At 47.0% G+C, this 25818-nt stretch overlaps 1 protein-coding gene across 10 annotated transcripts in view; it reads right to left on the reverse strand.

The window, feature by feature from the left end:
* Window positions 1–268: 268 nt before the first annotated feature.
* LOC309889443 (uncharacterized protein) overlaps window positions 269–25818 on the reverse strand; it is a 29384-nt gene continuing 3834 nt past the window's right edge. Inside the window, exons 1-5 of one of the 10 annotated variants that reach the window (XR_014319246.1) lie at window positions 13067–13454; window positions 4314–4904; window positions 2312–2385; window positions 1728–2142; window positions 269–1520 (exon numbers count right to left, since the gene is read on the reverse strand). Coding sequence is in view for 1 of the 10 variants with exons in the window: in XM_082782291.1 (XP_082638417.1) it covers window positions 2375–2385; window positions 4823–4904; window positions 13067–13438 (465 nt within the window). In the remaining 9 variants the exon portion in view is untranslated. Of the gene's footprint in view, window positions 1521–1727; window positions 2143–2311; window positions 2386–4313; window positions 4905–5322; window positions 5415–5755; window positions 7025–13066; window positions 13455–25818 lie in introns of those variants that run through there. The other 9 variants (XR_014319247.1, XR_014319248.1, XR_014319249.1 and 6 more) reach the window with 9 other exon arrangements.

The raw sequence follows: 25818 nt of genomic DNA on the forward strand, positions 1-25818 counted from the left end.
CGCCACCGCGCATGCGCGCCCCCCCGGCCGCCTGCAGTACCCCTTTACCACCAGCAGGTGGCGGCAGAGGGCGCCCGCCGGCGTCACGGCGCATGCGCGGCACCCGGGCGCCTGCAGTACCCGAATAACAGCAGCAGGTGGCGGTAGAGGGCGCCCGCCGGCGCCACCGCGCATGCGCGCCCCTCGGCCGCCTGCAGTACGCTTTTCCCAACAGCAGGTGGCGGCAGAGGGCGCCCCCCGGACGCCCACCGCGCATGCGCGCCCCCCGGCCGCCTGCAGTACTCGTTCTCCACCAGCAGGTGGCGGCAGAGGGCGCCCGCGGGAGGCCTTGTCGGGCTGATCACAGCTCGCCTACTGTGCCATTCGGAGCTTGTGGCTGTATTTTTTCCAACGTATTTGCTACCCACACCCCGCGGGGCAGCTTGTCTTACAAAGAATTCTCTCTGTTAATATTCTCTTTAAGGCGGGCACGAAGCATCCACTGCTCTTCTAAGCAAGCAACCTTCCTTCTGTGCTCCCTTCGGGATGCAGGACTATGTGCACTCAGATTTATTCCACTCATTTTTCTTCCCCTTTTCATTGGCACAGTCTCCAAGGACGCCTGGCTTTCTTCTCACAGACTCGCGTCCGTTTCAGTGTAAGGCATCTTTTCCCTCCGCTGCTCTAATCCAAATTCAAATTATCCAGATAAAACAATAGCGAGGTAAGAGAGAACTGGCTGAGTTCAAGTCACCATCTTTCTGTAACTAATTTAGCAGACAGCTGTACCACATCAGAGGAGGAGGTTTAGATGCTAACCAGGTCAGGCACATCACGGTCAAGTGAGCGCCCCCGGAATCACTAAAGAAACTTAAGGAAGAATCTACTAGAAGAAAGCTGTCTCCTCTTACCACCACCTATTTAAAAGATAGTGTAGTACAGGCAGTTCTACGTGCATAAAACCACATACACACAGTATACCTGACCCAAGTAAATTCCCTCTGAGAAGTCCACCATTAAGCAAAAGAGGTGTATTGTGGTGACATACAGCTGCCGTGTAATGATCCTGAAGGGATGAATCGCCCTATGTATTCCAAGGTACTCCTGTGGGGTTTTTTTTGTTTGTTTTTTTTTTTTTTGTTTTTTTCCCCCCAAGTACGTTCAACGGTACAGATAAGTACGTTCCCGCTAAGAAAAAGAGTTCAGAATTGTTTATAACGAGTTCGTTCCACGTGTCACTTTCTCACTTAACGTAATAATAAAGATACGCTGCTGCTTTTGGATTTCATTTCCTTCTTGAATCTCACTGGTGTAATTCCAATGGTCAAACAACCTCTTCCAGAAAGACCAGCCCACTGCTTCACAGGAGAAGGAAAAGATGTCTCACACGCTGGCTAGTACTAAAAAGAGTAATGGGAAGAGAAGTTCAGGCCATCAACGTAAGTATGTTTCCCTGCCTCTTCTGCTGGCTGGTCAAGTGGAATCCTCAGGACAGCCCCAGTACCTTGTAAAGAGCTTCTTAACGCCAGCACAACTTCAACCTGTCTTTTAAAAGAAAGCTGTTAAAGGAGCAGGAGACTGTTTTTAAATGAGAACAACCGAAAATAAAATTATCTGAAGAGCCACTTACTACTGGCATATTACCGTTTAAAAGGAAAATATTAATTACGTGCAGGTGCTCCAGTCCCGCCCGCCTGGCACCTCGCCCCCTCCCGGCCCGGCCCCGACCACCATCCTCGTTACCGCACCGAGCGTCGGCGGCTAGGGCTGAGCCCGGCCCAGCCCGACCCGACAGCTTCCGCCCACAGTGCCGGCATGTCCTGACGCCACTTCCGCCCTCGGCTCCCAGCCAATCAGGAAGTGCTTCCGCCCTCAGTTAAGGCACACCGTGATGACACTTCCGCCCTGGGTTTCCAGCAAATCAGGGAGTGCTTCCGCCCTCAGTTAAGGCACTTCCTGACACCACTTCCGTCCCCGGTTGCCAGCCCGGTACAGGCTCGGCCGGTGCTGCTTCCGCTCCGCAGAAGGGCGCTGCCGTTTTGCGGCGTGCGGGAGTCCTGCAGCGCCCCCCGGCTCCCTCTGCTCAGGCAAGGCGGCCGGCTCCGCGCATGTGCAGAAGCAGAGCAGCAGGCACGGCTTCACGGAGCAGCGCTGACGTGCGAGCTAAAAAAAGAAAAAAATAAATAAAAGCAATCAAACAAACAAAAAAATACCACTCACAGCTTTATGCGTTTACGCAACTTTCTAACAGTTTTTCCAACATTAAGGTGCAATATTCTTCCGGTGTCACGGGGGATGGTTGGGGGAGGAATTTCTCAGACCCCCCCCGTACCTGTACATGAAAGCGGGAAAACCTCCCGCCAATCGGAACCACGGCGTGCCCGACCAGAGCCACTCAGGCCCCACCTACAAGAGAGAAATAATGCAAGCTGCGTTCAGTGCAAGCGGATGTTAGGGAAGACACCCCCCAGAAGGACACCTTTCTGACTTCCGGGAGCAGTCGAAGGGCCGAGCCTCTCTTCCCCCTACCTGGCACCCTCCACCCTGGGTCACTGTGGGGTAACGTTTGAACGCTGCCCTTCAATGCACTGTTCCTAGCCGTGACAGTTCTCATTGAACACGACTAGAACGAGAGCGTGCTACCTCATTTAGGTGAATCTGTGACCGTGATAGTCCAGTACCCTGAATCCAAACAGTAACAGTCAGTCAAAGTTAATCAGCTACGCCCTTTAATGCGACCGTATTTCATAGGGAAAAAAACATTAAGCCTAAGATTTCTCGTCCCTAAGGCCCTGGGGGACAGGCAGAGCAGGAATCCAAGACTCCAGAAATGCTGTACTCTAAGGAACTTTTACTCATTCTAGCTTAGAAGTAGCTAAACTGTTTGGGATGAAGTATTCTAGGCGAGGAAAGGTAGTGGTAAGCTTGAAGCAGAAATGGACTGTGAAAACACTTCAACCAACTGACAGAAGTTTCGCAACTGAAGGTGACGCTCTGTAATGAGAGGAACGAGGAAGCCTTGAAACTCCCCGTGCTCTCAGGCTTCCCTATATAACTACCCTGGTTCCTTCCACTCACTTTGGGATTCTTTTTTGTTTGTTTGTTTGGTAGGATGGAATTGTCCATCCACACCAGATTTCACCTATGCCTGTCAAAAGCAAGTTTGCCTGTGTGCCTGATCTGCGCTTTTGCACAAAAAATTCAGCTACATATGTTTGGAAATCAAACTCTTTTGTTTTCTGGACTTTTCTATAGTTAGTTAAATACATTGACTTCTTGTTTGGCTGGTGCACTATAAAGTATTCTTTTTGTAAGCAAACCGTGTGCCATAGGGCTTCTGGCAAATGTCAAATAACTGATAATCACTAGTATCTCCACTACAATCGGTTAATTTAGTCAAGGGAAAATCTGACCAACTGCCACATCATCTGACATAAACCAACATGTGGAAGCACCCACATGTAGCATGCAAGAAGCCTGCCTGCTGGTCCCTTACACACCAAATTCCATCTCCCTTTCCACCAGACAAGAAAAAGCGCCTTCCCTGCCCTCCTTCTGAACGCTGTTTTTTCAAGCTGTTGCTGCAACCAGAACCACTCAGAGAGTTCAGCAGATACTTCGGAAATGCCCGGCTTTGTATGGCAGCCAACTGGGGAGCAGCCTGAATCGCGGGTTTCGGATGCTGGTTCATCTCTGATGAGATGATGGTCACTACACGTGCTCACTGGCACTATGGATGTTACATGAGGTGTTGAGGGGGGGCATTCGCACCAGCCCTGTCATTCAGTTACAGAAGGCACAGCTCACCTCAGATTTCAGCCTGGCTTTTCACTGCTTAAAGTCAAAGAGCAGCACCACTGAGAACGACAGAACTACACAGACAGTTATTGCACTGTGGTGGTTTTACAGTGCCGGGCAGCTAAACTCCACTACAGCCTCCTTCTCACTCCTCTTCAAAAGAGGGATGGGAGGGAGAAGAAAGTATGCTGAAAAGAAAAAGAAATGAAAAGGAAAAGGAAAAGGAAAAGGAAAAGGAAAAGGAAAAGGAAAAGGAAAAGGAAAAGGAAAAGGAAAAGGAAAAGGAAAAGCTCATGGGTTGAGATAAGGATAATTTAATTAAAAGGGGAAAAATATAAATAAATAAATAAATAAATAAATAAATGAGCAAACGCTGTGCAGAAGCATAAAGGGAAGAAAGAAATTACTCTCTACTTCCCATCAGCAAGTGGTGTTCAGCCAAATCCCAGGAAGCAGGGCCTCAATACACACAGCAGTTGTTTGGGAGGACAGCTATCTTCAAAAAGAGAGCCACCCCCCTCCTTCCCCTTTCCCACCTTGTATTGCTGAGTGTGACATCAGATGGTATGGAATATCCCTTTGGTTGGTTTAGGTCTGCTGCCCTGGTGATGTCCCCTCCCCACTTCTTACCCACCACAAGCTTGCTGGATCTGGGGGGTTTGGAGAGAGTCTTGGTGCTACGCCAGCTACAACAATCTACAAAACACTGATGAGGTACCAGTGCTGTTCTAGCTACAAGCGCAGAGCAGAGCACTGTATGGGCTGCTGCAGGGAAAGCGAACTCCATCCCAGCCAGACCCAGTACATGCAGGGAAAGATTTTCAGAAAAGAATTTCCCTTCACAACACCGTTCCCTCTGTTTTTCTTTGCATGTTGAGGCTGTTTCGGAAAAGTGTTTCTCTCCACGGCACCAGGAGAATTCCCAGAGCTTCTCTCCTGTTCCATAGCAGAGCCCTGCATGTAAATGCCGGGCAACCTACGGAGAGTGCCTGAGAAAAGCAGACGGGGGCACCTCTAAGCTCTACGCTTCGTTCTCGTCATTTACATGTTTTTCCTGTGGTCGTCTCCGGAAGACCGCCTAGTTTTTGGAAGAATGGACCGTGGAAGTTTACATGCGTGGACAGTACCTGTAAAATAAAATACACGGTGGGTAAGAAACGGCCTGTTACAAGCGTTATTTTTAGATAAAGCACCACACGAAACAAGGATGCGGTGGGTATCTTCCAACGACTTTCACAAGGCCTGGCACCACCTCACAGGAGTGAGAAGGAAAAAAAAAAAAAAAACTACAACAAAAAACGGAGCCGGCGGCCGGGCGGGGGCTGACGAGAAGCACGAGCAGCAGGCGGCGCCAGGGCACGGGCAGCCCGGGGGGCCGCGGAGCACGGCAGCGATGGCCCGGCGCTCACCGCCACCGCCGCGAGGGTCCCGCGGGCCGGGCGCTTCTCGCGCGGCCTCCCCCGCCCGCCTTCCTCCTCCGCACCCGGCCGCTGCGCTGCCACCCGCCCGCGGGCGGAGCCCGGCGCCTCGCGCTGCCGCTCTCACCGCGCGAGGCTCCGCCGACGCCCGGCGGCTCCAGCGCACCGGGCGGCACCTCCGGCCCCGCAGCGCCGAGCGCTGCCCGGGGCCCCTCCTCCGCACCGAGCCGCGCCGGGGCCCGGCCGCGCTCAGGGCGCAGAGCGCACGGCCCGCCCCGGGGCCCCCTCGGGCACCGAGGGCCGCGACGAGGCCCGCCCGCGGCGCTCCCTGCCCCGGGCGGCGCGGGCCCGGCGCCCTCAGCCTGCCTCCGCGGGGCAGCCGCCGACCGCGGCGCCCGCTCGGCGTCCCCGGGCCGGCAGAGCGCCCGCTCCCGCCCCGCCCCGCCCGGCTCCCGCTGCCGCCCCGGGCCCCGCCGCGCGCTCTCGTAGCCGCGGGCCGGGAGGCGCCGGGGGCCGAGCAGCTGCTCCCCGAGCCGCCGGGGCCCGGAGCTCGCCCGCACCCGAGGCGAGCCGGCGGCGCTGCGCAGCTCCGGGCGTGCCGCTCCGCTCCGTGCCGCTCCGCTCCGTACCGCTCCGTGCCGCTCTGCTCCGCGCCGCTCTGCTCCGCGCCCTTCCCGAGCGCCGCGCGCGGCTCCTGCTGGCTGTGCGGCCGGGTCCGGCCCCGCAGCGCCCGGCGCTGCAGCCGGCGGCGGCCCCGCTGTGTCCGCGAGCGGTGAGCCCGGGTGGCGGCCTTCGCGCGCAGCCTTTTGCTGCTCGTTTCCCTTGTCGGCGCTGCTGCGGTTCCCCGATGCGGGTCTTCAAAACCGACGTGCATCGAGCGTCTTCCCAGCGGGAGCCGTCAGCCGCTTCGCTGCTTTTCTTTAACGGTGCTGCTGGTGCTGTCCGAAGGATCGCTGCCGCCGGTAACCCTCTCTGTTTCACACACGGGCACGTAAACTAGGCCCGAGGGAAGGCGAGCGCTCCCCGGCAAGGTACTGCGTCCTGCAAGCACTGCCAAGTCATGCCAGACCTTCTCCTGCTACCGGTTCCGGGCCGTTGCGCCCCGTTCCCCAGCGGTAGGTCGATGGGAATTTTCGACCTGCTTTTGCCACAACCACCGTATTGTTAGCGGTGTTGTGCGGGGGCCAGGCAGAATACTCGTGTTTGCACATTGCCGGCTCTGCGCGGAACACAGCTGACCTGCCTACAAGAAGCAGGTCTTTAGCTTAGCCCCACAAAGAATCTTTTCCCGTTCTTTCAGCTACCTTCAGTTCCCACAGGCCTTCATTATGAAGATTTCAGTTGATTGCTGCTAACACACACTTGAATCCAAATGTTTGTGCTATTCATAGTGAAACGCTCATTCAGCTAAATGCTTGTCTGTGTCAGGGCTCTTTTGATCAAACTGAATAAAAGACTTGACCAGGTTTTCTGCATAGCCCCGGGTCACATGAAGGAATTCACCAGTGCAGGGACGCCACGCAGTAATAAAATCTCTCTGATTTATGCAGCATAGGTGATGTCTGGGGTTCCAGCAGACAAAAGGAAAGTTTTTTTTTTTTTTTTTTTTGCCAGGGCAGGACTGTATCTGCCTTTAGAAACCTTTCAAGGGCATCCTGCTAGGTGGAAAGCAGGCAGAGGTATCTACGTGTACCTAAGACAATTCTTGTGAACCAGAGAGCAAAGTGCAGGCTCTGCACTGACACATCACTCACTCATTCTGAACATCTGAGTTTGTTCTCTTTCCTAAGAAGGACGTTTGGCAGTGCATTTAGCTCCCATTACCCATCTCAGTGATGGGAGCCTCCGTACCCTGACAGCTTTGCTGTCCCTGCAGCTCCTTGCTCCCTCCCCGCAGGGTGCAGCCAGCCCCCTCCACTCCCTGCCATCTCTATCCAGAGGCTGGGGAGGACAGGGAACACAGGGAACAGAGCTGTAGAGAGCAGTAGGGCCCGTTTGTGCCCGTAGGCAGAACTGCCCGTTGTCCCATCGGAGCGCCTGGCTTTGTCGGACCCGGTGGTGTTTTCTGTGCTCTTATGCTATGCGACAGAGATCTTCTTCCTCAGACTCTTCGCTATGCCTGAGCAATGCATGATCCTAGAGCCTGCTGATATCACACTTTTTTTTTTTTTTCTCTTCCAGCATAATGCAGAAAGAGGTTCTGCTTGCTCACATTTCTGCCCTGTGGTTGCAGATGTCTCTTGATTTTCCTTGTACTGTTCTTCCAGTACCAGGGCTTTGTCAGCCACCTTCCTGCCTTTGTCAGCCTCCCATGTTAACAGGCTACTTTTCCAGCTAGCTGTAAAAGTCACCTTTCAGTGCTGTGACACCTTTCTTGTGATTCCCTTACAGCTCTCGAAGTCTCATTAGAACAAAAGGGGGCACTCGCACACTGCAGTCTTGTCTGCATGGACCATGTTGGTTTAACACTCGCTGCCTGGAGTGTAAGAGCTCTGACCAGCAGTAATTTGTCACTGTGTAGTTAATTCTCCAGTTTGAAACTGACTTGCCTCTGTTAAGAATCCTTCTTCATAAATGGATGGTAAAAACATGCTCTTCAGGTGCACGTGCTTACTTAAGTTGCTCTGCACTGTCTCCTACTCGAGGAGAGGCTAGCATTTCCATCAGTGGCAAAGATCCTTTTGTCTTAGCCACTCAATGGCTTTAAACTAAAAGAGGGTAGGCTGACATTAGGCATAAGGAGGAAATTGAGGCACTGGAACAGGTTGCCCAGAGAAGCTGTGGATGCCCCATCCCTCGAAGTGTTCAAGGCCAGCCTGGATGAGTCTTTGAGAAACATGATTTAGCGGGAGGTGTCCCTGCCCATGGCAGAGGTGTTGGAATTAGATCTTTACAATCCCTCCCAACCCAAACCGTTGTATGATTCAGTGGTCGTGTGATCTCATCTCATCTCATCCTTCTCTGCTCCCTCCTGCCCAACAGTGCCAGTACACAGACAGGTGGCACAGTGCAATGAGTTGCATCAGGGAACTTGAAATTAACCTGTCAAAGAAGGGGGAAGCAGCTATTTTTAACCTCAGTTCCTTCACCTAACCCATGTTGTGGCCTCACAAGCAGTTTAACAGCACCAAGGTGTTAAGGTCTTTAACAGCACGCAGCAGCTGTCAGGGAGTACATGGCTGCTGCCTAACGCAGCATGTCTGTGCCATGAAGCACAGCCTCAAGGTGCCTGCTGTGGACCAGCAAGATCAGAGCCAGGCCAGCCCAGATCTTTGTGCAGCACAAGCTTCCCTGGAGACTTCTGTGCCTGGCCCATTGCCTCAGAACTCCGCTGGCCTTTTACTCTATGTACACCTTTCCCTCACCGATCTCCGTGTGCCTGCCCTGTATACCCAGAGTCTGCTGTTGCTTTTTGTTCCATACTTGCTGAGGAATGAAAATGTATGTCAACTGCCACTTCAGTCGATCCTCATAGTGGTTTTTGGTTGTGATTGTTGTGGCTCATACATCCACTTAAGCCTTCTGCCTGAGCATAGGCACATGTCAGATTCCATCTGCGTGTCCTACAGCGTTTTCAGGCTGTGTCTTGGGATCAGCACTCAGACTGCGCCCAGTTTTTCACTGAGCCGCTATGCAGCCATGCAGATTTACTGGGTTCACCACGTACAACTAGCTCATTCGGTGAAAGGGCTCCTTAGCTGCTCTCCATGTCTGATAGTCACTGGACCAGATGGAGCAGAAGCTGAGCTCTTTAGGTGACTCCTACAATTGCGGTTATCCTGCAGCAAGGACACCTGCCCTAGAGAGAAGACTCCTGGCTCCTGGTCTCTGTTCCAAGTACTTTTTTTTTTTTTTTTTTTCATACAAGCATGAAATACAAAGACAGCAGAGACCAAACGCACCTCCAGCTCCCAGCACAAGGGACCTGTCTGCCTTCTCTGTCTCTTTTTCTGCATAATGCCCTGCTTCAAAAGGAAAGAAGTGGATGGCAAGAACCATTCCTTACACTTTTTCCTAAAAAGCTATGGTGTGATAATTTGAAATGTGTGTACTTCCTGTAGATGAGGAGATAATTGGACTGGTTATCTTGCTTCTTGAGCACGTACTTCAGTCAGTAGACTAACATGGACCTGGGGGAGAATGCTGTTGGACGGTAGGAGAAGCCTAAATTTGGCAGTGTATGTTACACAGAAATATCCCTGGACTGAAGCCTTCACATGGCTTAGAGAAACACTTGTTACCCAACCTGTGCTAAATGGCCTTGTGGCAGAAAGCAGTTCTTGGTGCTGTTTCATCTGGAGCACAGACGTAGCCAACACAACTTCTGAACCAAAAGGCCAAACAAGCTGGTCCCAAAGTGCTGCAAAGGGTGGGAGACAGCAGAAGGGATCTTTTGCATGGCACTTCAAGGGTCACACCTGTCAGTCCCCTTCTCTTTCCTCAGCCACCTCAACAGCCTTCTCGGCCACATCTTCATTCCACACAAGGTGGTAACTGAACATATGCACTCTACAGGGAAAGGTAACCTGGTTACTCCTACAATAATTTTATGTAATTATATTGAATTATTTAAATAATACAAAACCAACAATATAATAATTGTACGGTATTTTGTGCAAATATAATGTATAATATGGAATAAATATATCAAATATTTATAATATGTAGAACACAAACTATGATAGGTTTATAATTGATGGCACTAGAAAACCTTATCATAACAAATCACCATATGATATTTAATGCTCAGATTGAAAACACGGTAATTTTCCTTGCTAAGGAAATTATTTCATATGGAAAAGTTTTTGCTATGCAGGTGGAACAGGGGCCAAGGGAGAGCTCCCCTGCCTTTCACAGTATTCAAAACTTAAAGGCCTTGGACAAGTGGACAAGGCTGTGAGCAAGCTGATGCGCCTGCACCTGCTCTGAGCCCTCCAGAGGCTCTGTCTCCATGGATGTGATTCTCTGATTTTTGACCTCTGGGAGCACTGCAGCCACACAATAAATTACAACACACACATGCCAGGCAGACTAGAGGTTGCTCAAGTCTTTTGACATGCACTTTTTTTTTTTTTTTTGAGTGCATCTCTGTTATTTTGTGACATGGGTTGTAAAAATGAAAGGAGGAAGAAGAGAGAGAACTAAAGATCAAGGATCAGATGTTAAATCCTGCTTGCTCACTTGCTGGTATGAAAACAGTTTGTAAGTGTGCATTCACAATTAACAGCAGACATATTTTGTATCACTGAACTCTGCAAGCAGTCTTTTAACAGATTCTAATCGTGCCTGTAAGTGATCAAAAAACTGCAGTGGGAATTACTATAAAATTTACTAAAAAATTACTAAATTAAATTAATTTACTAAATTAAAAATTAAAATTTACTAAATTAAAACTTACTAAAGATTACTATCTATAAAAATATGAATGAAATTACTGTCATAATTTAGGCCTTAAAGCTGAGCAGTGGGTAAAGCCAGACTGAAATTTTATACCAAATCATAACCCAAAAATATCTCACCCTAAAGATGCTTCTCTTGCATGCTTCCTGCTATGGCTTCAAAGGGCAAGCCCAGTATTGTGGAAACATCAGTATTCCTGAAGACCAAAAACCAGAAGACTTCTATTTGCTTAAGGATTCTGCTGCATTCCTCCCTGAGGCAAAACAAACCAGTAATCCTCATTGTTACAGAAACGCAGCACTTCACATCTGTTTATCTGTATATAAACATTAAACGATTAATAAAAAATAAGCACCAAAAGGCTTAATTTGAAATCTACAGAAGTTAATGCTAGTCCTCAGTACCCTGGGATACAGCTTCTCGTAACCCAGAACAGCAGAGTTTTCTATTAATGTTATCACACTTTTGCCTGTAGAAATGACCCCTTCAGCACAAGGTGGAAAGGCATGGGGAAGGCAAGCTTCTTTGCAACAACGTGGGGTACAGATGTCCATGCAGATCCAGGACAGCCCCTGCCCGGCTACCACCTTCACGGAGAGTTTCCGTACAAACCCACAGCCTCAAATGTCAGTACAGAAAACCATTGCTGTGAAAATACATTCATTTTTTTCCACACTACAGAAGAGAAGTGTTCAATATCCCTCTTCTTTTCGTTTCTTTTCTTCTTTTTATTTTTTTATTTTTATTTTTATTTTTTTTTATTCAGTTCTGTTTTAGGTGAAATTGTCCCCATCTCTGAAAAATATTATGAGACTGGTGCCTGGAAAGCATTACACAACTGTGGAGGAAAGAAAAAGTGCAGTCATGTGTGGCTGGGGTGATTTCTTCTTGACAACGTTGAGAACTGAGGAGCTCTTGCAAACGAAAGGTTCAATCCTGCTGCCCATACATAAACAGGTCTCCAGCTAGGCTTTGCATGACTGTGACGTATGGGATGAGACCCTGCATTAGCAGGAGGAACCAAGTGATGCGGTCAGTACAGCATAATGGGAAAAACCGAACTCTGCTACAACTAAATGTCATGTTGATAAATGCAACTTCACTGTTTTTTATAAACAAAATTAAACTTAATTTGCTTCACAGTAGCTAAGGTGCCGTTAATTCAAAACCCACAGAGTAACTCATTGGACACAGTTAATAGTCAGCAGACCACATAGGCCAGGCTTTGAAAGCATTTAATATTCACTGAAGTGCTGCTTGTATCCAATTATAACTCACTACTTGCCATCTTAATAATTTAAATCTGTCCACTCTTTAGAGAGGAAAAAAAAAAAAGCACTAATCAAAGACATGAATGCACCTTTTGCTTTTGACAGCATTAAATTAAAACTAAATGGTAGATCTTGAATGAGTTACTCTGCAAGAATAAAGGCATTAATGAGGTAATTTCATTATAGAGGCTCATCCAAGCCTATGTGAAAACAAGGGAAGTAAATGGAGAGGAAAGCCACGGAGGAAATTAGGGTTCCTTCCACACTAATTAATGTTTTGGGGCATTTAGTACAGGCACCAAATTAACTGCTCCAAAGAACTCCATTGAAAAAAAAATACATTGTTGCCCTGCCATGTAATTAGAAGACAGTACAAGTAGAACACTTAATGAGTATAAAGCCGGCCTTTAACTTATTCTGCCCAGCTTCTGAAAACATGTCATTGTGGAGGCCTAAGTTTAAGGAAGCACCAGGCGTACAATATAGGATTGTTTAGGTCCTTCTGTTCGGTGAGCTGTAAACAGGTAGCCCTGAATGAGAGACTCTGGGACTCCTGGGAGGCCCGGCTTCCCAGAAGAAGAGAAAAAAAAAAAAAAAAAAAGTCTTAAATGCATCCAGAGGAGAAAAAAAAAAAAAAAAAAAAAAAAGTGAATAGGCCCGGCACAGCTCACCCAGTGAATGCTCACTGCTGTCTTAAGAGATTACATGATGTTGTGCCACCCCCTCTCATTGAGTTATCTTTACACTGCTTTTGTCTCCTCTAATTGGAGCTGATGAGGTGCTAATTGGTTGCCTTTCTAAAAAGCGGTGCTTAAGCACTGGCAAACAGAGTAAGACAGCGTGAGTGGAGTTAATGAGGGCTTAGCACCCCCCACCCCAAAACCCAAGCAACCCCTCCGCCTCGTATGAGCACACGAACGCACGCACGGCCGTGCCCCTGCCGCAGCCGAGAGCTGAAGGGACGTGACCGACTTCGGGTACAGCCCTGCGCTGGCCCGAGCCGTGTGAGGAAGGGGCAGTGCCGGGCCGGCAGCCGCGCCCCGCTCGCCGCGGGCAGGCCGGCGGCTGGCTGCTGGCGGCGGGTGCCGGGTGCCCGGCGGGGCCGGCCGCGGGCCCCGTGGCCGCAGGGGCCCGGGTAAGAACCGCGCAGAGACGGTTCTCACCCGCCGACAGAGGCTGCGGGGGGCAGCTCACACTCACCTCGCGCAGAAAGGCACGGGCGGGGCGGGGCGGGGCGGCCGCGTTCGTCCCTCGCCGCTTTGCCGCCCGCGTGCCAGCCGCGGCCGCCGCCAAGGGAAAGGCCGGCAGCGCCTGGGCACGGCGGCAGGGCCCGGCACGGCGCGGGCGAGGCCGAGGCCGAGGCGGCAGCAGCAGCAGCAGCAGCAGCAGCAGCAGCGGGCCGTGCCGGCGCTGCGCCCCGGAAGCACGGGGGGCTGCGGGTGCCAAGGAGCTCGCTGTCCTCGGGAAGCGAGGCACGAGCAGCTGCGGCACGCTCAACTGCAAGCGCCCCTGTAGAAGGAGAGGCGCCCGTGCTCGGGGGCGAGCGTGCTGCCGTTCTCCTTGCTTCGGCATTTGGCGTTTTGCAAGCTTAAACTTTGGTCTTTTGCTACTTAAAACAGGGTATGCAATTAATAACTCGGACGTCGTTTTCAGCAACAATTCATACATGGAAATACCCTAAATATTTTGAACCCATGAAGAAAAGAAAAAGATAGAAACTTCTTTTTTTTTTTTTTTCGTAATGCTTTGCATGTTTGTTACTTTTTTTTTTTTTTTTTTTTTTTTTTTTGCCAGTTTTACGTAAAGTATTTTGATTAGAGTACAGTGTTAAACCTCTTGCAAGAGGCTGCATGGTTAACTATAACTGCATCTGGAGCTCCTAGATCCCAGTTTTGCCATATCCATACACATTTCCTAAAAAAGGCTTTGAGTGATGCTGAGTAGTCTGTATCTTACACCTATTTTGAAGGTGGGCTGATATTGCCTCCTGAATTTCTACACCAATTCTGGAATTCCCTGCTACTGAAAGCGTTCCTGAGTCCTAGCGATAACGTACAAAAAAAAAAAAACTGGTCTAGTGCTGATGTCACCTGGCAACAGGCAAAAATTATCCTGCAAGTTATTTGAACGGGACACTGCAAACATCACTGCTGAAAACAATGTGCCATTTCTGAATCTGTTTATATATAGTCTACACAGACATATGGCGTGATCTTTCAGTAGGTGCAAGGTTGCATTTTTCACATGTACGTCATATGTATGGGCTCCGGAGAGAAGTTGGCCGATGATGACAAGTTCGTCCCCTCTGTCACAGACTCAGTACCACCAGCCAGTTCTCTAAATCGTTCAAAACTGCTTGGCTGAACAGTTTCATACTGGACAAAAAAATAATAATAAAAATAAAATGAAGGACGAAGCAGATAAAACTATAAAACATACAAGAACGATGCATCTTTTGTTAAGACAACTCAGATGGTCTATTCATGCTGAGGAGAAATCAACAGTCAAGGCTCCCCCTTTCATCACTTTTATCTTTTTTTTTTTTTTTTTTTTTTTTTTCCTCAGCAGTTGGAAAGACCAATTAGTTTGCAAACAGCCAGTTACATGGGGAGGTGTTTATGCCTGGTAATTTGTCCCCCTATTCACATTCTAAACAGGATTCTGTTCAATCTTATGCATGGGCACTTGCTTTTCTTTTGGTTGTCATGAAAACGAGGGATTTCTTGCTGGCTGGTAGAAAGAAACTTTCTAGTGGACAAAGTTACAATTAATTCCTCTAAACGTGTTCCTAGAGCCATCCACCTATTAAAGCTCAGCGGAGGTCTTTGCTCTCAAAAGTCCCAGAAGATGCAGAACTAAAAACAAAACAAAACAATACAAAAAAAAAAAAAAAATCATCTTGGTTCCCTTTAAGGCTAATTGAGCAAATATATTTTCTTCCCCCTGCTCCTAGTTTATGTACTTAAAAATTAAAAATCTTCATGTGTTTTCCACAGCAGGTATGATTGTGCCTGCAGAGATCGACGCTCCCACCACTGCTACCTGCTGTGTTCTCACAGAATGCTTGCAGGAGGTAGTCCCTTGGGTTTCCTGTGTTTCCCATGGGATTAATAGTTTCTGGTTTACCCCAAACCAGTATGACATGGGTTGTAAAATCACATGCCGCGCATGCCAAGATGTAATCCTTAAACATATCTTACCCTCTTTCCATTTCCTCCTCCAGTTTACTTTTCGCCTGGCTGCTGTTAGCAAGGTGCTTCCCAGGCCCCCTCCCTTCCTAATGAGCACGTGCACACATTTAAATAGGAATGACCTTCATTTTCTGAAGGTGAAGGTGATCCTGGTCCTAAGGAACGAAGAGGCAAGAGAGCCGAGGTCTCTACTCAGCTCCTACTGTTCCCAGTCCTGCTGGATGGTGGCGTTATTGCTCTGGCTGTTGCCGCATCAGAGGCAGCCTGGGGGCACATGCAGCACTACTACACCTAACACGGGAGATGAAGGTGCCTTAAACCACCTCCCCTCGTTGGTAGGTTTGGGTCTGGAAGCCTTATCTTTTCCTGCAGAAGTGGTAAACAGTTTAGTGGTTGCAAAGTGCATGGAGCAGATGTCACACGGCAAAGGCAGTATCACACCTGTAATTAGCATTGCACCTTTTGTTTCTGCTGGGACTGGTTCCTTGGTGTACCTTCAGGCCAGCTCACAGGTGAACCTGGGCCAGTGGCTCCTACCACCAGTGGACAACACATCTGTCATCTCTGACCTGAGAGGGGATTTGTCAGCTGTCCCTCTGTATCCCCGGTACGGTGGCACAGCACCTCACGTGGAAAAGCCACTTGCCTGCCACTGCTGCCGTTGGTAATGTCCCCAGGGAAAGCAAGTAGCACAGGAGAGGCAGGTGAGTGAAACTTCCCTGCCTTTCCTCATCCTTCTTCCTGCTGCTCTGTACAATAAAGTCTGAAAATGTCTCTTCCTGAATATTGGTCGTTTTGGAAATGTCAGTTCACCACAAACACTCTTAGGCTAATGTTTAATAATTAAGTCCTCTCCAAAGGAAGTAAAGCCTGTTCATGAAGTTCACGTGAAGGGAAAAGGCCCAAGGGGTGACAGTAAGGGACTGCTATTTCCAAAGAAAATACCTGAAGGGTATCACAGGAGACTGAAAATACAGCAAGTCTGGAAAGAACCCTAGGGAAAGGTGGGCAGGTTTTTACTCTTGTCCTTTCCAACCCCTCTTCTGCATAGGTTGCCCAGGACAGAGGTTGCTGGGGAGTCAGGCCCACATGCCCTGTACCGTGTCCTGAGACACCACAGGCACAGTGAGCAGCTGGAAAAGCTACAGGACTGATGGACTGATGGCAATGGTCATATGGTGAGCTGGACTGACTGACTAAAGGAAGGCATGGGAATGCAGGTTGCCTGAAAAAGCAAAAGCAGCAGTTGGTGAAGTGTGCAAAGCAAAAGGCACCTGATTTTTCAAGCTTCATCTTCTGTTTGTGTTTCCGTGCTATGCTCACTGGGGGAGTATCTCACAAGCTGTTAAAGTGCTCCCGTTACATGCTACTGCCTTTCCAGGAGTTAAAGTACAGCATCAGGCAAGGTGCTGCTGCTAGAGCCTAGTCATTTGGTTAGCGGTGACTGGAAACTAACAAGCATACCAGCAATAAGGAACAGACTTCACAACTCAGGAACTGGATTCTTCAGGATACTGCATGCAGTGCTAGTCACAAGCTCAGCATTGCAGAAAAAGTGATCATTGTTTCAGAGAAAGGTGAGAAGCGGCTCCTGTGAAACAACACTACTTAACTTCTTCTGGTAAAAAGAACAGAAGTGTAATGTTGGGAAATGCATGACCTCTTTCTATAATACTGATTGTACTAAGAAGTATCTCCATCCTTTAGGTAACACTGGATGCTAAAAACAGTTGCCAGGTAGCCTGAAACAGGCTTTGCAGCTTCCAGTGCAACTGAAGAAAGACAAGGGGGATGCAGCCAAGCTCAGTAGGAACTGCTGCAAATGGAAGGGATGGGGTTTTAATGCCACCAGAGAATACAGCCACAGTCCAAATGGGCACAGCGGGCAGGGCTGGGGCATGCACGTCCAAGGAGAGCTGGACGCGTGCTCTGGAACCCTTCTGCAGGGACCTGTGTGGTGACCCAGCGCTGCTGTGGGGTGGCTGGGGCAGCCCAGCCTGCACGGCTGCACGCTTGCTGCGGTCGGGAGCCCTGCCATCCAAGGTCCCTGGAAGCCAGTCAGTTGAGTGACCAGGATGCTGTGAGCATGTCTCAGTGCATAAGTGTATGTTTTCCCCTGAATTCTGCACATTGCTTCTACTTCGAGCAGTAAAATTCTTGACAAAGTTAAATTGAATGTGGCTTTTATCTGATTAGTTATCCTTTGGGTACCAAAATTACCAAGAGCTCCTTCCTGCTTGCATGTAGAAACTAAAGGGGGAAAGTGCATGCTTGCAGTGAAAACAATCTGGACGGTCCTTCAGCCATCAAGCGATGCTTTAGGGATTGATCATTCCTTATATTGTCCTCCCCATTAGGGCTGACAGTTATATTGCATTAGAGAAACAATGAAGTATCTAGAAACGTGTCCAACTGCTGAGGGAAGGCCTGTTGTCAGGAGGCAGATAAGTATCCTGGAGAAAGCAAACAGGGGAAGGAGGGGAGGTGAAGTAAAGCAAACGAGAGAACGAATGTAGCAGAGGTGAGACTCCAAGCATGGGGTAGATGCCTGGCAAGTGAAAAGGACTCATCAAGTAGAGTGGGGAAGCAGTGAGAAGACTGCGTGGTGTTAGTTGTGTTGTGCTGTGCCGAGGATCACACGAGCAGCTTGTCCAGAGGCTGTGCTCAAGAAGCCAAAGTTCAAAGCTGGGGGTGCTTCCATGTTTTTCATGGTTCACTTCCAGGTCATTTGCTTTAAAAGATTCTAAATTTGTCAACTTTTAATGCTCAAAGAGGTTCAGATGTTTTTAAATCAGCTCAGCTCGTCCCTGCTTGAGATAAACATGAACAGGACAATTGCTCGTTTTAATAAAATATAACTCAAAATTCGCCATTCAAAGTTGCAGGAGAGTGTGTTAGAAGGGGGCTCACTGCGGTGAAGATGTTCGGTATTTAAAATACTCAACAAGATCTGGGAAGAGCTGACTGAATATTGTCAGTCTGCAGCCCTAGAACTGAGTAAAGCACAAAAGAAGGTAAGAATGAGACAGAGGATGAGCTTTTGTGCCACTGCACTTGCCTCCTGGGGTCCAAAAAGGATCCTTGCATGGTGAGATACCCCCACCAATTTCCAGTGGATGTGTATGAAAGCTAAAACTATCAAAATAACAATTACTACCATGGGTTTCTGCACCTTTAGGCCACATTTAGGCTAAGCCATTTGACTTTTAAAGCATGTTAGGCTCTTAGCAATTCATTAACTCATGTGTCTGTGGAATTAGCCAACCAATTTATGCATCTTTTTGAAATCTAGCCTCATCTACTAAGCAGGTCACAGAAAGAGCAATGCCCTTTATTATTTTATGACTAAGCATTATTTCTAAGGTTTAGTTTTGATCTGGGAATAATAATTAGCAAATGGTGTCTCCTGCCATTTTTTTAAATCTGTGATGGCATCCCTAAACTGGTGGCTGAAGAGGACGTGCCTTGCCTTCACCTCATACTCATGATTTTGCTAACTAGCCTGCTATTTATTTTGGGAACCAGAGCAAATATGAACACAAAGCCTTCTGCACAGTGAAAAGCATTTGCTTCCTTTACTGTGGAACACCAGCATTAACAGTATTTCCTTAATAAAAGTGCTAAAGAGAAAAGGGCTGGAATGGAACCATTGTGGAAGTTGACCGCTTGCTGAAGAGTATCTGAGAGCCATGTGGAAGCTACAAAGCTTCACCATAACCTTGTTCGCGCATTTTACACTACTTAAGTTGTGGAATGTCTGACTTGATCCTAGGGCTCACTTGTTACCCTTGGTAAAATTTTGGCTGGTACATCTGCTAGATCAGATGCTGAACTGAGTCCTGCCAGGAATCAGGTTAAGCTTTCCTTGTACCTCAGTGGCACTGGGATTCTGATCCTGCCTAAATACACTAATATAACCAATACGAAGATAGGTACAAAAATTACTTTGCAGCCTGAACTTTGTTAAGTCAGGCAGGATATTTTTATTTGTTCCATATCAAGATAAATTCATACCAGTGAACTTCCAAGCAATTTTTGGCACAGCTGAAGCTTTGCCTTAGCTCACCCAGAAGTCACCTGCAATAGCATACCGTGCACAACAAGGTGTGGTAGACAACTTGCAGCCAAGAGAAGAGCCACAGAACATTTTCTGCAACAAAATGGTATCATAATAATGTTTGAACAAGGATGCTTTATTTTAGAAACTCTGATGTTAGTCCAGGCCAGGGGAACCAAAGATGTAGCATGATAAATAAAATAGTAAAATAACCAGAGAAAAAATGTTCTCTGTCCCTATCTCAGTCTGTACAGCATTTTTACGTGCAAACAAATTATTACTAACAACACTGCTCAAGTCCTTTAACTGTCCTGGTAATACCACTTGAGGAACTAGATACTATTGTGACTTTTTTTTTTAGCCTGGAACTGTGAAATATAAAGAATAAAGCAGAGCAAGGATTATCAAGAAAGGAAGGAATTCTCAGAGATGATCTGTCCTGTATGTCTGCCAAGCAGACACTGCAGCACAGACACTTTTCCTAATAAAGCTTTTGCAGAGATGCTATGCCTTGTCAGCACTCTCTCCAGGTACTCTGCAGTTGTAACAAATACAAAATTTCCTGTTTAAAACCAATACTCATTTAAAGTCACTATTCTTTTTAACAGTTACTTGTTGACACAGAAGGTAAATTCCTTTGTTTTGTGTTTTTTTTTTTTTTTTCTTTTTTTTTTAAAGAACCATTTTTATGTTTTATGGGTTGTGGTGTGCTCCCCTTCATCTAATCTTCACTGATGTTAGAAGTGTGCCTTTACTGATAGCTGTGTTTTCCAGATCTCTCCTCCATGCAGTGCTCTCCTTTGGTCAGTTTTCTGTGAGCAGCAGTATACTTAATGCTCACTGCAGACTCGCTGGGGCCAGTGGCTGCCACAAACGTGACAGGTTCTCAGCTCACCTTCATCACAGTCTTCTTTTTATGGCAAGTTCTAACGTATATGTTTGAGAGAGTGGAGTGTCTCAATTCCCACAGTGCCAGCAGCGGTGGTCTAATGTGAAACAAAGGCTGCACATGAAAACAGCAGAGAAGGTGAAATAAAAATTGTCCTCATTTATATATCCACAATGGAGATGCATTTCCAAAAAGCATGGTATAAAGTTAGATGTACCTGCATTCCAGATCCAAGAATGGCCCAACTGTTAAAAGGGATAATATGACAATGTCATCTGACTTTAGCAAAAAGTAGAGAATGCTTATTTGTTCTGAAGAGAGCTTTGAAAAAAACCTGTGTGGTTCTTTCCCTCACAGATCACAGGAGATAGCTAAGGTACAAATGAATTGAGAAAGCATTTCATATCCAATAGGTCATTCCTACTCTTTGTACCCTATAATATTTTAGTAATGCTGCTTTATAGCACAATAATTGGATTCCCTAATGTTTCTTACATTAAGCAATGTCAGCATGTTAACAGAAAATGTTAACTTATTCGCTTTTTAAAAAGCCTCTTCCACTGGAAAGCCTGTATATTTTCATAGAAATAGATGCTGGTGAGAACAAGGAATTTCTGAAGTCAGGGGAGTTGATTTTAAATTGGATAGAAATCTGAAAGTTTCTCCAGAGCAAGAAAGAAAAACGGTTTTCTTGGTTTCAAAGCTAAAAATAAAAGGTACGTGTCCGAACGACCTGCTTGGATGTTTTAGCCATGCCTGTGGAGTTAACCCACCGTGCCCGCCCCAACAGATCTAGGAGATTGTCTCCGAGAGCCTGCAGCCCTGCGATGGGGAGCCATGCCCTGAGCTGGGGTGCCCTGTGCCCTGCTGCCCGTGGGCATGGCCCGCAGCCAGCCAGAGGCTGACGTCAGGCGCGGAGGCCAAGCGTTAGCGGCGGCAGCTTGCGCAGACACCGGCCGCTTCACACTGAGAGAAAGTCGTGGATGATGACCGAGGAAATTTTCGCTTACAAAGACATGGGGTCTGTCAAGCGTCACTGTTGTGGACTTCTCTCGACCTTGCTCGGCAGCACACTCCCACTGGTTGCAGCCTTTGTCCTGGAGTTTTTGGCGATGACCACCTTTGCGGGCATTTGTTTCCAGCACTGGCTCACCAGGTGGAAATGCAGCGCGGGCTTCAGTGACGGCCTGACCCGGCGCCAGCAGCTCTCCGCCGGGGTTGCTGTGGAGACAAAGCTTCCTGTGCGTAATCCAAGCTTATCCAGCTCCTTATCCTACATGTGACCCTTAATTACTTGCTAAATTAGAATGGTTTTCTGAAAATCACAAGGGGAGGTTAATATGTTCTTCCAGAGCTGGTCAAGCTAAGATGACACCAAATTCACAGGGAATTCAAATTACATGATCCCTGAAGGCGTCTCTTTCAGAAGGAAGACGAACTTTCCCAATGGGAGGCAGAGTGCCATGATAATGCTTCTGTCACTCACTTTCCTTGCCCTGCTTGTCTAGCTACAGCTTAATCCGGTAGGAACAATGTAGTAAGTAAATATCAGGTTGATTAATTATGGTGCAAGATTCAGTAACCGCTTGTCTTCTGTAATTAACATTGTAACTGAAATTAAGTAATACACTTCATACATGGATTCCTGGACGTGGAGGAGGAACAAGAGAGAATCCTCAAGGTTGTAAGAGGGAAATGAAGGAATTAATAACAAGGAGTCAAAATACTAATTGCCTCTTTAAAGCTACAGTACATTTTAAGATACTCTTAATGCAAAAAGAAAAATGATTTTACTACTTCTAGGTGTCCTTGTAGAGGTGAAACAAGGGTTATCAGTAAAAATATTGCTAAAGATTTCTGAAAATACACCCTTGTTTCACCAATTTGATAAATGGAAATTACAAGAGGTGCACAGTGGTTTTCCTTTCCTTGGTTTCCTGTGACACGCTACTTAACAAGGAGTGAGCCTTTCACTTGCATGAGAAGCTTTATAAAGCTGTGCTAAAAATGCAGTGTCATGGTTCCAAAAAAAAGCGCTGTCTGCCTCAGCACATGCCTGTCTATTGTGAAAGGTAAGGTAGTTCGGGTCTGTGCACATATGCTTGTTCACATGGATACACATAAAAATCAGTGACTAATCATTAAGATGGGAAGAGCCCCGACAAGTAAGTGCTGCCTATAGCCTGCAGTATTGCAGACTTCTCTTTAAGACCTGCTTGTATCTTACACTTCAGTTACGGATACAGTCGCTTCCATTCCTGCTCAGAATTGCTAAGTACAAGACAACACACCTCAGAAGTTTGTCACTAGCACAATAAGCAATGGTTCCCCCAGCACTTTTTAGAAAGGCTTCACTGTGGCCTAATTTTTTTTTCCATTTTCTTTCCCCTGTCTCCTAGGATTGTGGTCTCTGGCGTATCCAAGGGCTCACAGCATTGCAGGCTGAAGGACACATTCATGGGCGCTGGATAGTCACAGGGTCTTAGACTTCCCTGCTGAGACCTCTGAAAAATGTGATGGCATTTTTCTGAGAATAATGACAGAGAAACCTATGCCATCTATTGCTTGGCAGGGTCCGAGACAGTTTTTTGGTCCATTACGTTTATAAGAAATTTATGATCCTGTCGATGGATCTTCGTAAAAATAATTGTCTTATGAAGATGCATTTCTAGATGTGTGAGAGCTTTGATTGGTGAGCACTATATATTCACAGTTTCTTTGGCATCTCTGCTCATACTTCCAGCAACACGATCATGTTTTTCTGAGTGAGCATCAACCCACTAGTAACTGGACTGATGATGGCAAGTATTTTCTCAAATGAAAAGGCTGTCAGTCCCTGCTAGTTCAAGAAGGTTTCATTCCAGTGAACCATTTTCCGCTCTCTCTTTGCTGAACCATCACTTCCCTGTCACTGTATTTGAATTAAAATGTCATTTTCAGGACAGAAATGAAGAATTTTCTTACAATTAAGAAACATTTTCTGTTTCCTTAATAGGAAAAAAACAAAAAACAGTGAGCTCAGTAGTGAACTCATGTAGTCAAAACAGCTCGAAGGGATAGTACTCTTTCTTAACTGTTAATTTGTGTAATTTGGAAGTCTCTGGGTGTTTTCCTGTGTGTCAGGGTGGACTGCAGGGAAGCTTTCTGTGCATGGAAATACGGCCTTTAAAGGAGTGAGTTTCCATTTTCAGATGAGGTGTGGTGAGGAGTCCTCCATGCACAATTATTAAGACAGCCTAGTACCCATGATAAAATCTTTGGATGCCATCCAAATGACTGAAAGCCACCTAGTTATTTATGTGAGCACACACACAAATATGCACGCACCCTTTCCACCTCCGATAGAGTATTAGAATTCATACATTACATCTGCACTGAAAAACTCCTTAATGACAGGGTCTGGTGAGCCCTATGACATCTGGGGGTGTAAGGAAGCTTTCCAAGCACTTCTTCCAAAAGTTTTGATTTTCACAGAATTAGAAACCATTTTAAGATGTTTTCTTAAGCATTTGGAAATACATAGATACATATATTTTACATACACACTGTAAAAAAGAAAGCATTTTAAGATGATTTCTTAAGAAATCCACCCTTCTCTTCTTTCAGTTTCTGCATTCAAAGTATAGGGAGTTATCAGGATGGAAAAAAAGGATTACTGATATTCAGTAAGCTGCCCCCTCCCCTCCCGTCCCCCTTAAAATACCAGGAATAAGGAAGGGAACTTCCTGGTTCCACTGCCTGCTTTGGAGAAGGGTCTGTTAGAAACATGGGTCAGATCTTCACATTCATTACAGGAACCTCATGGCTACCATAAGAAAACAGACACACACACAAACCAGCAAATTAGAAGGGTTGAAGAGACAGAGAGAAACGGAGACCACAGGGTCTGGTGGCCAGAGGTGGGTGTGGTGGCCAGAGATAGGTCTGACACAGATTCCCCTGGGGTAAAGGAATTACCTTTCTCTGTCAGTCTAGTGGAAACACACAGAGGAACCTGCAAAATGTTGTGTCCTCTACTATCCCTTTGTGTAGGTTAAAGGAGTGGAAGAATAGAAAAGGAGAATATGCTGTCATCTAAAATAATCTTTTAAAGTGCTAAGCTACTAGGCTGTGACAAGCTGTGATTGGTTCCTCTCAGAGCAAAACCAGCAGGGGAATGAAGGTATCTGAATAAGAGATCACTTCTAAAAATGCTGATTCTGTTGTACCATTAGATTGACATCTCTACCAGGAATGAAGATAATCAATATGAAAAAAAAAAAAAAAACACCACCACCAACAAAAAAATGATATCCTAAACACTTGAGATTGTGTTCAGCTGCTCTTGAGCTATTTCATCTCCACCCCTGGTTTATTTCGTTGGTTTATATCCTTTTGATCTCTATCTTGAAACGTGAAAAGAAAACAGTTGTACAATAACGCCTTATAGTCTATGGCATATTCCAATTCAGGTAAAAGATACATTAAGTACAGTTCAGCTTGGGATCAGTTCAGCCTGGAAAAACTTTTCAATTCTCCATGACAAAACTGAGCAAAATAGTTCAGAAAAGAAGAATAGCAAAGCAAACAGAGTGCTCCAGGGATCTAACAAGGCAGGCAGCAAGATCCTTTACTTACCCCAGTCTGGCAATTAACTCACATACAAAGAGTTTTAGGGGTCTCATGGTGACCAAGAGACTGTAGCAATGCGGTCTCCCAGAGTGCAGGGTATGGCAGATGAGCTCTGGGGAATCTGGCCGTGGTGCTTCAACCCACAGCCACGTCACAGTGTTTCTCCGGCTCTTCCAGGATCACCACTGCCTCAGCTGGGAATGGTAAGGGCCGCGTGCTGGCACATCAGCTGTTCCCGTTCTTAGCTCAGCATATAATTTCAAATATGGCTTTATCAGCAGTTTCCACAAAGAAATTTATCTGAGGCTTGAGTACACTCTGCTTGTGGTTACCTCTAGCACCCTTTTAACATCTTCACCAGAGCAGTCTTGCTCAGCAGGCTGGGGCATTTACTTTGTTTCAAGGGTGATGATGGAATATTTCTGTTTTCTAAAACATGCAGGTAGGATTCACTGTTGTTTTCAGTTCAAGTCAACAGCAAAAATTCCACTGATTTTAGTGGAAGCATCAGCTGATCCATGGTAATTTTTTATGTTGCTGCTGAGTATTGGTGTTGGAAAGACGTTGGGAGCTTTCCATCCAAAAGCAAGTAGGTTAATCCTGCAATTAATTTTAAGAACTACATTTTGCCAGCTTTTAGTCAGAACTCTTTTTCCTCTGACCTTTAAAGAATCAGCTAGCAATCTAACATGCATAAGGTTGTGCAAGCCACAAACTGCAAGAGCACTATCCTGTTTAATCTAGGAATAGAATGTAAATTGTTATTATTTACACGGTAGAGAGGAAAACCCATCTCCCCTGAGCTGCTAGTGACACTCTTCCTAATGCAGCCCAGGCTGCTGTTGGACTTTTTTGCTGTGATGGTGCTGTCGCTGTTCTATGTCAAACTTGTTGTCCACCAGGACCCCGAAGTCCTCCTCTGCAGGGCTGCTTTCCACCAGGTTACTCCCCAGCCTCTCCTGGTGCGTGGGGCTGTTCCACCCCAGGTGAAGGACTTTGCATTTCAGTTTGCTGAACTTCATGAGGTTCCAGCAGGCCCATTTCAGCAGCCTGCTCAGGTCCCACGGGAAACAGACCCACTGTCACAACCCAGGCCTAGGAAACAGATAGGCTTGGTTTCTTTCTTCTTCTAGGTGGAACAGCACTAAGAATGTTAAAGCAAGTGTGTGTGGGGGTTGTAACAGTGGTTGTTCATGGTTGTTCA

Source organism: Aythya marila (assembly GCF_965140915.1).
Source record: "Aythya marila genome assembly, chromosome: W".
NCBI lineage: Eukaryota > Metazoa > Chordata > Aves > Anseriformes > Anatidae > Aythya > Aythya marila.